Source organism: Nipponia nippon, unplaced genomic scaffold, assembly GCF_047370975.1.
Source record: "Nipponia nippon isolate SJK-2023a ecotype South Korea unplaced genomic scaffold, ASM4737097v1 scaffold_31, whole genome shotgun sequence".
Classification (NCBI taxonomy): Eukaryota; Metazoa; Chordata; class Aves; order Pelecaniformes; family Threskiornithidae; genus Nipponia; species Nipponia nippon.
Genome location: NW_028262349.1, coordinates 1,579,216 through 1,591,152, shown reverse-complemented (window position 1 = coordinate 1,591,152; position 11,937 = coordinate 1,579,216). Strand labels below are relative to the sequence as shown.

Sequence of the window (11,937 nt, the reverse complement as noted above, 5' to 3'; positions counted from 1 at the left end):
CCATCAGCATGTGACAGCCACCACCTGGGGCTCCGGTGGCCCCGGCGCCGCGCCGTCCCCACGCTCCCCTCCCGGGGGTCGCGGTGGCCGGGGGTGTCAGCTCCCAGCAGCTCTGTATTTCCATCGGCACTGGAAGTCAGTGAGGTGATGGATGGACTCTGCTCAGCTGCGCCGGGCGCAGAGGAAGCCCCAAACCCCTTCCGGCACGGGGGACCCTGGGCTCCCCACCCGTGCCCTGCCACCCCCGTGGTGGCTCCCGGCTGCTGCCAGCACCGCAACGCCCCGAGGCAGCTCTGCTGATGCTGCACCCTTGGATCTGATCCCAATAAATCCAAGGGGATGCTGTTGGGATGCTCCAGCTGGGATGCTCCAAAGGTGCCCAGCTCCAGCTGCGAGGCTCCCGGCCGGGGATGCCAGGGCTCCGAGTAGGGAGCGAATATGAGAGCAGCCCCGCGGCGCAAGGCAGCCTGGGGTCCCTTTGCGCCCGAGATGCCCCTCGAGGGTGGCACCAGCGAAGGAGACACGAGAGCCTGGCTCAGCTCTCAAAAGCAGCCGAAGCTTTTATTTCATCTACGTCCAGCTCGCGAGCGCCAGGGCTGCAGAAAGCCTCGAGCCGGTGCTCGGCCGGGCGGGCGCAGGGGACGGTGCCCACCCAGCACCTCCCTGCTCCCGGCATCGGCCGCTTCTGCACGAAGCCAAGCGCTAAGGAGCTGCCCCGGCCCCGGGCTCGCGGCACGTGGCACTCGGCTCGCCCAGCAGCGGCCCCGTGGGGCGGCCAGCGATGAGCGGGTGCTGGAGGGGCTGCAGGTGCCCCCCGGCTGCCCATGTTGCACAAAGCCAAGCCCAGGGCCCCTGGTCCTTGCCCTGAGCCAAGGTGGGATTCTGGGGGGCAGGAGGGCCCCGTGGCAGGTCAGCCCCCCCGCAGAGACCTGCTGGTCCCGGGATGCTGGTTGCCCGCAGCATCTCCAGGGGGGTTCAGTGCTGCACGGCCCTGGGGACAGCGTGGCACTGAGGACCCCGGGCATGAGGACGAGGACGTCGGGGGGCTGAAGCCTGCTTTGCTCCGGATGGGTCTTTAGCACATGCAATGCGCTGATTGATAAGCAATAACTGCAATGAGCTGGGGAGCCGGCCCTGGGTCTGAGCGCAGGCTCCTGGCTGGGCTACTGAAGTCGCTCCCCTCCCACTGCCTCAGTTTCCCCAAGCGTCACTGCGCTTTGTCCGCAGCCTGCGGCACAGCAGCCGCACCAGCATCGCACGGGCACCTCTCCCAGTCCAACGCAGGGGCTGCCCGCAGCTCCCCATGCCGCCGCATCCCAGGAGGCAGCGACGCCGGGGAGCCCAGCACATGGTGGGGGGCGTCCCCGGCCAAATCTGGGGGTGCTCCTGGTGAGGGTGAGCTTCACACACGATTGGGATGCCCCCCACCCAACGCCTTCTCCGGGGCAGCCTCGTCAGCCTTCTTGAAGCAATAAACCCCAAAAAGCTTGTACTTCTTGTCCGGGAAGCCCAGGTTGCGCACGCCGGGCTCCCGGCCCCCGCAGCGCGCCCGGGGGTTGACGATGGGGTAGCGGATGCTGCCGTCCTCCAGCCAGCCGGCCTCGCAGCGGTCCAGCAGCTGGATCTTCCAGGCGGCGTAGAGCTGGCCCACCTTGGCCACAGTCGCCCCGTTGTTCTTGCAGGCCTGCACCGCCTCGGCGTAGCTCAGCTTGCGGTACGTCTTCAAGAAGTAGACTTTGCCTGGAGGGGGGACAAAGTGGGGGCTGACGGGGACTTGGCTGCAGCATCCTGCATCCGGCAGGGCACCGGCACCTGGGTGGGATGGGGCGGGGATGGGGCTGGGCAGTGCAAGCCCCATGGACCCCCCCAATGCATTTTGGGGGGGCTGGAGGAGGCGACCGGCCGGGTGGGCTCTGGGGAGCCGCCGCCGTGGTGCGGGCAGATTTATGGGGGCTGCACGGTGGCGGTCGGTGATGGCTCCTCGTGGCGATTACACCTGCTATTTATTCTGCCTGCCACCATTAAATAAACATCGGCAGAGCCCCCCCGCGCGGCCCTGCCAGCCAGGAGGAATTTACAGAGCCCGGGAGCCCTCCCGGCTCCCATCTGTCTTGCGTGGCCCCAGCCTCATCCATCACCCGTCCCGTTTGCTGCTGCAATTACCTCGTCCCCTGCTCCTGCCCAGGGAAGATGGGTCTTGCTAAAACCGGGTGCACCGGCCCCAGAGGTGACGGGGCCGGATCCTGGTCCTTGCTGGGGGTCCCCAGCACCGGACCCCCTCTTGATGTGCCAGGGAGCCCAGGGAAGGCATGTGGGCGAGATGGGTGAGACCTCCAGGGCTGAGCACCTTCCCAGACCGTCGTGGGAAACCCCCCCACCCAGCCAAAACAGGGAGCTGGGCGCTCTGTGCCTCAGTTTCCCCTCTGCCGTTACCATTGAGGTTGGAGGTGAAGCAGAAGGCGTCGTAGTGCTCGCTCTCCTTGTGCCGATAGCCGTAGTTGCGTACCCCCACCGGCGTGTCCTTGCGGCCGCACTCCTCCCGCGGCCGGGAGATGGGGTACTGCACCGAGCCGTCCTCCAGCCAGCCGGCATTGCACCAGTCCATGCCCTCCAGCCAGGCCTGGTGCAGCTGGTCGTGCGAGGCCAGGATGCCGTCCTGCTCCAGGCACGCTTGCTGCGCCTCGTGGAAGTTCAGGGTGTAGCGACCCAGGCGCGGGTGGTAGGGGAAGATCACGCCTGGGGGGACGGAGAGGAGGGCTGGGGTGGGGGGGTTCTCCCCTTATTTTGCGGCTGCACCCAACGAACGGGGTCGTTGCATCAGCACAAGGCACTGGGAGCGAGCGGGGAATGGGAGCCCAGCGAAGATCAGCTGCCATCATCTCTGCTCGGGGAGTTTGGGTGCTCCAGGCTTTGCTCAGTAACCCCAAAGCTCCCCCACCCTGTGACCGCAGGGACCCCCGCAGCACCCCCGGGCTCCAGGGGCTGCTCTGGGACCGGGGGACATCGGTGGTACCCGCATGGGGTCTCAGCCGAGCCCCGGTGTTCCTGGAGCGAGCCCGTACCGGCCCAAGCTGCATGGCTGTGCCTCCCGAGCCCCCCAAAAAGGGTTTTCCCCCTTTCCCGGCATCCCCAGGTGGAGCAGCCCGTCCCGGCGGGCTTGGAGCCGCGCGCAGCACCAACGCTGCTGCCACATCCCCGTCCTCCCTGGTGCTTTACGAGGCTGTGCCGCTATCTATCTCTGGCGTTTATTAGCTGCCAGCGTGTAAACCTGGAGCAACAATAAAAGCCAATAACAGAGGCAATAAACCACGGCACACGCCAGGAAAAACAACCGGCCGTAAAGCAGGACTGAGCCCAGCTCAGGGACGCAGCACCGGGAACCATGTCCTGGCCATCCCGCACGGGACATGGGGACACCTGAGGTCCTCCCTGTCCCTGTCCTCCTCCCCGCCGTAGCCGTGCCGCTACCTTCGAGGTCCAGCTTGACCATGCCGGTGTCGTCCTCGAGCTCGTTGGTGACCTCGCACTCGTAGCGGCCGTAGTCTTGCAGGGTGACGTTGCGGATGATGAGCGAGGCGTCGCCGAAGCCATCCTCCTGCAGAGCCGTGCGGCCGCGGTAGCTGCCGAACGCCCGCCGCGCCTTCCCCAGCGCCACGAAGACGTCGACAAAGGCCATCGGCTCTGTCACCTTGGTCCACTTGAGGCGGATCTCGGCCGGGTCGTGGGCGGACATGTCGTAGTGGTACCGGCAGGGCAGGATGATGGTGCCGCCCCGGTGCGTCACCACCTTCCCCGGGGCCGTTTGCACGACCACGGCCCCGCTGTCCCCCTCTGCAAGGGACACCGAGCTCAGAGAAGTCCCTGTCCCCAAGCCTGGCCCTGCCTCCCGCCTGGGCAGCGCCGGCACACGGGCAGGACCCACGGCGGGGACGAGGCAGGCTGGGGGCGTGGGGCAGGCGGGGGCACCACCTTTGAGGGGAACTTCCCTCTTTTAGGGGCTTTGCAAACCCCGAGGAGGGTTAGAATCGGTTAGGTTGGAAAAGAGCTTTAAGATCATCAAGTCCCAGGCTGGGCAGCTCCTGGCCAGGGCGGGGGGACACGATGGATGCCCCAGAGACCCTGGTCGTGCTTTAACGGATATTAAACCCAACGGCCCGATGGCTGCAGGACGGCTCCCCGGTCCCGTCCCAGGGCTCCAGCCCAGCTCCCCGCTGCGCACCCCCGTCCCACTCACCCATGACATGGACCACCTTCTTCCGTCCCCGGGTGCTGAGCAGCGCGTCGGAGGCGAGGATGCCGGCGAGGAGCAGCAGAGCTGCCGGGCCGGTGGCCCAGGGGCCTCGGGGACGCATCTGGGGGGAGAGCAGAGCCCCTCAGCACCCGCCGGCCCCCGGGAGGAGCGCGGCGGAGGGGAGGTCTGGGAGCAAACCCACGCTCTGCCCGACCCCGGCTTCGGCAGCATCCCTGCAGCGATGCTGGTCCCCAACCCGCGGGGGCTGCGCTGGCCGGGGGAAGGAGATGCCGTCACCCCTTGTGGGGAAGCCCCCCACCCCGTCTCCCACCTCTCCCACCCCAAGCAGAGGCCAGCAGCGTCATTGCCGCCCCCCACCCAGCAGCCCAGGCCTGCGGGGACCCCCGCGCCCCCTGGCCTGCGCCGGCGCTGAACTCCGATTCACCCGCTCAGTTACAGCCGGGATGAATATTTCATGGCAGACGCGCCGGGCCGGATCTCTTGAGTTATTTATGTCAGCACTGGCACATCTGGAAACTGAACTGATGGCGTGGGAGTGGGCTGCGGCTGCCGAAGCCCCTCCGGAGCCCCACGGCCGCCTGCCCCGTGCCGCGTCCCCCCTTCCCCGGGGACAGCCGGGGGGAAACGTGTGCCGGAGCCCCCTGCCCCCAGGGGCTGCGATCCCCGCGAGCCCCGTGTCCTCAGAGGTGTCCCAGATCCCAGCCCAGGCCTGGGTGGGTCCCCCCCAGCGTGGGGATGAGACCCCCGTGGGGCTGGGGAAGGGGGAGCTGGGGCTTGGCCGTGGGGCAGGGGGACCAGGGCTGCCCCTCCGGGGGTCCCAGTGCCCGGTAGGGGGGCGAGGGGACCGGGGCTGCCCTGCTGTGGGTCCCGGTGCCCTCTCGGGGGCAGGGGGACCAGGGCTGCCCCTCCGGGGGTCCCGGTGCCCGGTAGAGGGGTGAGGGGAGCGGGGCAGCCCCCCCCGGGGTGCCGGTGGCCGCTCCGGGGCGGGGGGAGCGGGGCAGCCCCCCCGGGGTCCCGGTGCCCGGTTGGGGGGCGAGGGGAGCGGGGCAGCCCCCCCCGGGGTCCCGGTGCCCGGTTGCGGGGCGAGGGGAGCGGGGCAGCCCCGGCCCTCCCCCGCCGGCGGCCCCGGGGCCGGTGCGGTGTTGCAGTGCGGGACACTGCGGCGGCAGCCCCGGGGCTGCGGGACGCCGGTGCCCGGGAGCGGGCAGCGCAGCGCGGGGGGAACCGGCCCGGCCGCCGCCCCCCCCCCCCCCGCCCCGCCGGGAGCAGCCCCCGCCCCGGCTACCGGTACCGAGGGTCCCGTCCCGGCTCCCCCCGGCCGCACCGCAGCGAGCGGAGCCGCAGCCCCCCGCACTCACCGTGGCTCCGCGGGCGCCGGTGCCGGCCCGCGGGAGGGGGCCCGGCCGCAGGAGCGCTCCGGTGCCGCCGCCGGTGCCGCCGCCGGTGCTGCCGGTGCGGTTCCGCGCAGGGGGCGGCACCGGGAGCTCGGCCCGGCCCTGCCCCGGCTCCCGGCGCTGCGCAGGGCCGCCGGCTCGCCAAGGTCACCGGCCCGCCCGGCCCCGGCCCCCCGGTACCGCCGGTACCGCCGGTACCCCCGGGGCGGGCTGCGGGCGGGGAACCCGCGGGGCAAAAGGAGTTTTGCCGGGTAAATCCGCCCCAGCCCCTGCAAGGGCAGCCCCGAGCCACCGCCCCCACCCACCCGTGGGCACCCCTGGCACAGGCAGGGGCACCCCTTCCCCCGGCTCCCCCCAGGCCGAGCTGCAGCGAGGGCAGGCAAGGGCAGCGCGGGCAGCAGGAGACCCCCACAGCCCCTGCGCCCCCAGGGCCGGCGGGGGCAAAGCCGGGGGCTCCCCCCAGCCCCGGCAGCGGGCAGAGGCTGGGAACCGGCAGGCCCCCGGCGGGGGACGTGGGGGGACGGTGCGGTGCTTCGGCCGCTGGCGTGGGGTGACGGCCCCGGCGCGAGCACGGACACGGGTTCAGAAGCCGAACCCTCGCTCCTTTATTTTGTAAACAGTGTTTTCCTGGCACGGTCCCCGCTCCGGCAGCCTTCCGGCGTGGCCAGGAGCACCGGCGTGGGACAGGGCCCCCACAGCCCCCAGGGACCCGCCAGGAGGGGAGCCTGGCACCCGCAGCCCCCTGCCAGCGAGACCCCCCCGAGCCCGGGCAAGGGCAGGGCCGTGGCTACAGCGACGCCCCTGCAGAGCACCCCGGGGACCCCCCAGCGTTAGGGGACACGGCGGGGACCGGAGCATCCCTGGGGACGCCTCTGCCAGCTTGGCCCCACCGCAGGCTGCTCTTGCAGCGGGGAGAGGGGAGACGGACAGCAGTCCCCCCGGGACGGGCAGGACGGGTCACTGGTGCTTCTTGCCCGTGTGCAGGCTGGCAGGAGTGGCGGGCAGGAAGAAGGCAGGGCAGCGCAGGCAGCGGTAGGCCAGGAGCAGGGGGCCCAGCGCGTAGAGGACGTTGGTGAGGAGGAAGCTCCACCAGACGTCTTCAGGGGTCTGGTAGGGGAAGGGCGTGCGGGCGTGCAGCGAGGAGCCCAGGTGGGAGAACTGAGCCTGGGGACACAGGGCAGGGGCTGGCAGCGGGGGGCCGGCAGCCACGGGCCGGCCCGGTGCAGCCCACCCGCCGCCAAAGGGTGTTTCGCAGGAGCACACCCAGCACGTCCTATCTATAGACCTGCGGGCTCGCTCCAGCCTATTTCTGTCAAAACTAATCCTCGGCTCCATTAAGATCCACTGAGGCCCAAGTAATTATCAGGCAGCGGCGGTGGGAACTGCTCCACATGCAGCTGCGGGTACGGATCTGTCCCCCCAGGCTCAGCCCCCGCTCCCCGCTTACTCTCTCCTGGCTGGGACCAAGACCCAGCCTGGGGGTCCCGCTGTCCCCCCCACCCCACGGCCGGGGGAAGGACGATGGGGCAGCCCTCACCTGCGCCACGGCGCCGGCGAACACCAGGCTCCAGTCGGGCAGCCAGGAGCAGCCGGGCAGCACCAGCCCGTAGATGCAGAGGCAGAAGAAGGGGAGGACGTAGAACATGTAGATCAGCATCTGGGGGGGGACACGGAGAGGGTCACCCCGTCCCTGGTGGCATGGGGGGGCTCCAGCCCTGCCTCGACCCCACTCACCTGCACTTTGGGGTAGGCGACGGGGTCGCGGAGGTACGGCTCGTGCTGGTAGATGTACTCGAAGCACGAATCGGCGGGACAGTCCAAAACCACCTGGGATGCAGGGAGCGGAGGGGAGGTGGGCATGGGGGAGATGCACCGGCCCCGGGACCCCTGCGTCCCCTCCAGGACCCATGCGGGGACCCAGCACTCACCATCCCCCTGAAGAAGGTGAACGCGGCGGTGAGGAGCAGGAGCAGGACCAGCCCCATGTCCTGGGGCCGCTGGTACAGGTGCTTGCGTTGCTCCTCTGCAACCTGGGAGAGGGAAAATGCCATATTTTCGGCTCCGCATGCTGTGGTCCAGCCCCGGGAGGGCGATAAGGCCGATGGCTCCCGTGCAGCTCCCTGCAGAGCCCTGGCTCCGGCTCCCGGCTCACCTTCTCAGGGCTGAGGCACGGCAGGGCCTTGGGCTGCTGGAAGAGCCTCACCCCAGCCCAGATGGCGATGAGGATGTAGGGCAGGTTGAGCAGGAAGGCAGGGCTGAGGTCGGAGCTGTATTTCCCTGGGGAAGGAGAGCACGTGGCAGGCACGGCGGAGCGCTCGGCGCCCCGTATCGATACCTGCCGCTTGCTCCCAGGTCAGCACCTTCCTCCTCTGCCCGCGGGGCAAGTGCTTGGGAGCAAACCCACCGGACAGACGGGGAGATGGAGGCAGCCTGGAGGGATCAGCAAGGGCTGAACGTGGAGCTGAGCCCCCCTCAGCACCCCCGTACCTATCATGTTCCCAAGCAGGAAGACGACGATGCTCATCATCAGAGAGCCCAGCCAGAAGAGACCCAGGTTCCTGTAGCTCTTTCTGCAGAGACAGCCGGGCTCAGACACCCCCGCCAGGCTCAGAGCTCCCCTCCTCACAAAATGCGGGACCCTGCCACCCCCGCGAGCCCCTCCGAGCTCGCCTCCCCGCCGCCGTCCCCGCTCACCTCTGGCCGATGGCCGCGATCATGGCAAGGTAGAGCCCGTAGTGGATGATGCCGTCCCAGTAACAGATCATAATGCCATGCGCCGTGCGCAGGTAGGGCTCGCCCTGCCCGTGCAGAAGACAGCGGATCATACGGGGTGGGGGCAGGTGCCTTCCCGCACCCCCTCCCCAGGGGACCCTGCGGGAGCCGGGGCTGCTCCGTGCATGGTCCCCCTGCGGCGGGAGCAGCTTCGGGAGCGGGAGCAGCATCCGTGCCCGATGCGGGTGCACGGGGCTGCTCGTTGCACGGCCGGGGTGTGCAAGAGCCCGCGGTGGGGTGAGGCGGTACCTCTCTGACATAGACCTCCATGAAGCCCGAAATGTAGCCATCCTCCTCCAGCGAGATGACCAAGTCGACGACGGAGGTGAAGGAGAACAGCACGAACACTGCGGGAGAGCGAGCCAGCTCCGAGCAGGTCCCACGGCTCTCCCTGAATCCCAAACCTCCGCTCCCTGCCCCGGCACAGAGTCAGTCCCACACCCCGGGGGGGACTCACCACAGAAAAGGGGGTCTTGGAAGTGGCTCCCTCCGCTTACGAAGAAGATGATGGAGATGAGGCCGGCGAGCACCAGCACCCCCGTCAGCATCAGCGGGCTGCTGCAGAACAGGGGGACGGGTTCAAGCACCACGGGCACAGCCGGGGGCTGAAGCCCCATTTCCCTCGGCCCAGGTGAAAACCCTTTGCCCCCACCGATTTGGACAGGTCTGCGCCGAAGCAGGGGGAACGGCAGGATCGGACCCCGCAGCCCCGGCACAGGTGGGGTCCCCCAGCGGCACAGGGTGCTGCCCGTCCTCTGCGGAGGGCAGACGGCTCCTCCAGGGTCTGAAATAACCCCGGGGAGGCGAAGCCCGGAGGAAGGCTGGGTCTGACACCCAGGCATGGACAGGGAAGGGGCTGCCTCGCCAAGGCTCCTGCGCCGGCGCAGGGGAGAAGCCCCAGCGTGGCCAACCCTCTCCCTCTCCAGGCTGTGGCGATGGGCCAGTGTTTTAAGAGATCGGGGAAACCGGTTATAAAGCAAATTGGTAACAAGGAGACAGATACTGAAAACGCGTCCTAAGAGAGTGACAAAGTTGTAGGGAAATCTATCCCGAGCTTGCTGCGTCCCCCCGAAGCAGCTCTTGCAGCAGCTGGGGTAGCTACAGCTCTAGTCTAGCCAAGACTTCGGCTAGCAAACACGGAAAACCTGACGGTGGTTTTCACTCAGGCCTTTAACCCTGTTACCAAAGAAGAAGAAAAGGTAAAGTCGTGGCTGACTGCACGGAGAGCGGTGTAAATAGCTTATCCTGCAGAAACACCCAAGTACCAGCCCGAGGGCTCCTCGCTGCGGCACGGCGGACGTGCGGAGTGGGACGAGAGGCCAGCCGTCCCCCTGCCCCAGCGTCACCCGGCTGAGAACAGCTCAGGTCTCATTTAGAGGAGGCTGCGACAGCACCCAGCTGGTGTTTGCCTTGTGCAGGCGGAATAATTGCTCTTCCAGGGATGGGGATGGGGATGGGGACGGGGACGGGGACGGGGGGCGCAGGACCCCGCGCCCAGGGACAAGATGGGCATCGCAGCAGCACTGAGCGAGGCTGAGTTTGTCCTCACCGCGTGCTTTAAGCATCCAAACCCAACACACATACTCTTAAAAAAACCCTCAAAACAATCAAATAATTGAAGTGCCACCGCCTAAATGCATTATTACTAGTGTATAATTAATTACTACACAACTAATTACTCCCACAGAATGATTAATTCAAAATTAAAATACGGATGCTGCGGTGGAGTAGCACAACGCCGGGCTCCTCCGGTCGCCGTAAGACGGGACCGTGTGTGCGATGGGCACACCAAGGCGTGCCGGCACCGGGGCCACCCCCCACATGTACCAGCACCGCGGGGGGCCGCGCTCAGGGCACCCAGCTCACCCTGCCAGGCTGAGGGGCTCCCAGGGCACTGTCGCTCATCTAATTAAGAAATTAGGGGACTAATTAAGAAACGGGGGGAGGTACCCCCTCCAGCTCCCCCTGCAACACCTGGGCAGGAGAACAGCGTCATGGGGGGCGGGCTGGGGGGTCAGCGCTCCCCACAGCTGCGGATGCGGAAGGGCTGCGGATTTCGTAGTGATGGATCCTGGAGATCCGGGCTGCAACAGTGCGGGGCCGGGCGGGATGGAAGGGAAAGAGGAGGCCCAAAAGATGGGAATGAAAATCAGGAGATCTTTAAGTGAAGTTTATCAGGTGGCCAGGCAAGCCCCTGCTCTGCGATTAGGAGAAGTTTGGCTAAAAGCCCTTCCTGCCGGTAAAGCGAAAGCAGAAATTAGCTATAAAAAGGAATGTATAATGGATGGGAAAAGGAGGCTGAAGGGGCCTGGCAGGAATGGAAGGGTAGGAAGTGCAGTACAGTGATGGAAGAACACAAGGGGAAAGCTCACAGCCGGCAGGTCCCGGGGTGTGAGACTGGGAATAAGAGAAGAGGAACCAGCCGGAGCGCGGTTTTACACGGCTGAGAAATAAAGGACGTGAGGAAGCGGTGGGGCTCTGGCCGGCTCACCAGCGAGCCCACCCCGGCTGGCGGCCGGTGCCAAAGCCCCCGAGGCGAGGGTGACGGCCGGCCGGGGAGGTGCTGAGCCGCCAGAACGCGGCGGGGCTGCGGCGTCGCTGGGGCGGCATCGGCAGTAAAACCGAAAGCGGGGCTGTTATCAGGCAGCGTGACAGTGGCGATGACGAGGCCGGCGCGGAGAGGTGGCACCGGCCGTGCTGGGACATGCCAGCGGCTGAGTTGCTGGGGGCATCGCTCTGGGAGGGGGGGCTTGGAGGGGTCCCCAGCGGCCGGGGAGGCACGGCCGTCTGTGGAGGGGACACCCAGTGTCGGGGTCCTGTCCCGCTGGCCCGGAGGGCTGCGCTGGGGCCAGGCGGCTGGAGAGGATGCTCATAAATCAGGGAGGTGCTGAGCACCCTAAATCCCCGGGGGACTGGGGCTGTCGGCGAGCCCTGTTACGCTCCGCGTTGTGCAACGAGCCTGAGCAACCCTGCTGCGCGTCCATTCGCCGATAACGGCGTTTAAAAGTCATAAAGGCAGCCATGAATGATGGCAGCGAAGCCCCAGCCCGCAGCAACCTTTCCGTGGGTTCAGCTGGGGCAGGAGCACCTGGACGGAGCCCCCTGCCCTGAGCCGGACCACGCCGCTGCCCCCAGCCCCAGGAGGGACCCAGCACCCTGCCCTGGACACCGCTCCCCCTGCTCCGGGTGCGGACGGGGCCCAGTGGCCCATCCCGCGTGGGATGGCTCCCACCGTCCTTGGACAGAGCCTCGTCCTGGGTCAGTCCAGATGCTCCCGCCCGGTCCCAGACTGGACCCAGCATCCAGGACCAGTGGAGGACAGGACCCAGCGCCCTGCCCCGAGCCGGACCGCAGCATCCCAGCCCCAGAGATCTGTCCCGGGCCCGCACTCACTCTGCCAAGGCGGTCGCACCATTGATGCTGAAGACCACGGGGATGGCGAGCAGGGAAGGGGTGAGCGCGCCCGGCACGGTGGGGAGCTGCATCCCCGGCCCGGCCGCTGCCGCCGCCGCCGCCGGA

At 67.9% G+C, this 11,937-nt stretch overlaps 1 protein-coding gene across 3 annotated transcripts; it reads right to left on the bottom strand.

Annotated features, from left to right (window-relative positions):
- Positions 1-535: 535 nt before the first annotated feature.
- On the bottom strand, positions 536-11,937 carry LOC104013678 (hyaluronan and proteoglycan link protein 4). 3 transcript variants are annotated; one of them, XM_087769136.1, is made up of 13 exons: positions 11,812-11,937; positions 8,876-8,976; positions 8,668-8,765; positions 8,341-8,444; positions 8,134-8,216; positions 7,799-7,923; positions 7,575-7,676; positions 7,381-7,473; positions 7,184-7,303; positions 4,235-4,352; positions 3,469-3,831; positions 2,434-2,736; positions 536-1,740 (listed from the first exon to the last, which is right to left on the bottom strand). In XM_087769136.1, exons 1-13 carry the CDS (start codon positions 11,901-11,903, stop codon positions 1,403-1,405), a joined length of 2,040 nt encoding a protein of 679 aa, XP_087625262.1. In that variant the 5' UTR covers positions 11,904-11,937; the 3' UTR covers positions 536-1,402. The 3 variants fall into 3 exon arrangements, with proteins under 3 accessions (XP_087625262.1, XP_087625263.1, XP_009464484.1); XM_009466209.2 differs by lacking the exons at positions 536-1,740; positions 2,434-2,736; positions 3,469-3,831; positions 4,235-4,352 and adding an exon at positions 6,320-6,810; XM_087769137.1 differs by lacking the exons at positions 7,184-7,303; positions 7,381-7,473; positions 7,575-7,676; ... (4 more) ...; positions 8,876-8,976; positions 11,812-11,937 and adding an exon at positions 5,611-5,706.

Coding starts and splice junctions, on each gene's coding strand:
- LOC104013678 (XM_087769136.1), bottom strand. CDS start 11,903: ATGCAGCTCCCCACCGTGCCGGGCGCGCTCACCCCTTCCCTGCTCGCC. Junction 4,353..7,183: donor TCGCCGGCGCCGTGGCGCAG/GTGAGGGCTGCC, acceptor CTCTCCCCCCAG/ATGCGTCCCCGAGGCCCCTG. Junction 1,741..2,433: donor CTTCACCTCCAACCTCAATG/GTAACGGCAGAG, acceptor TCCCCCCTCCAG/GCAAAGTCTACTTCTTGAAG.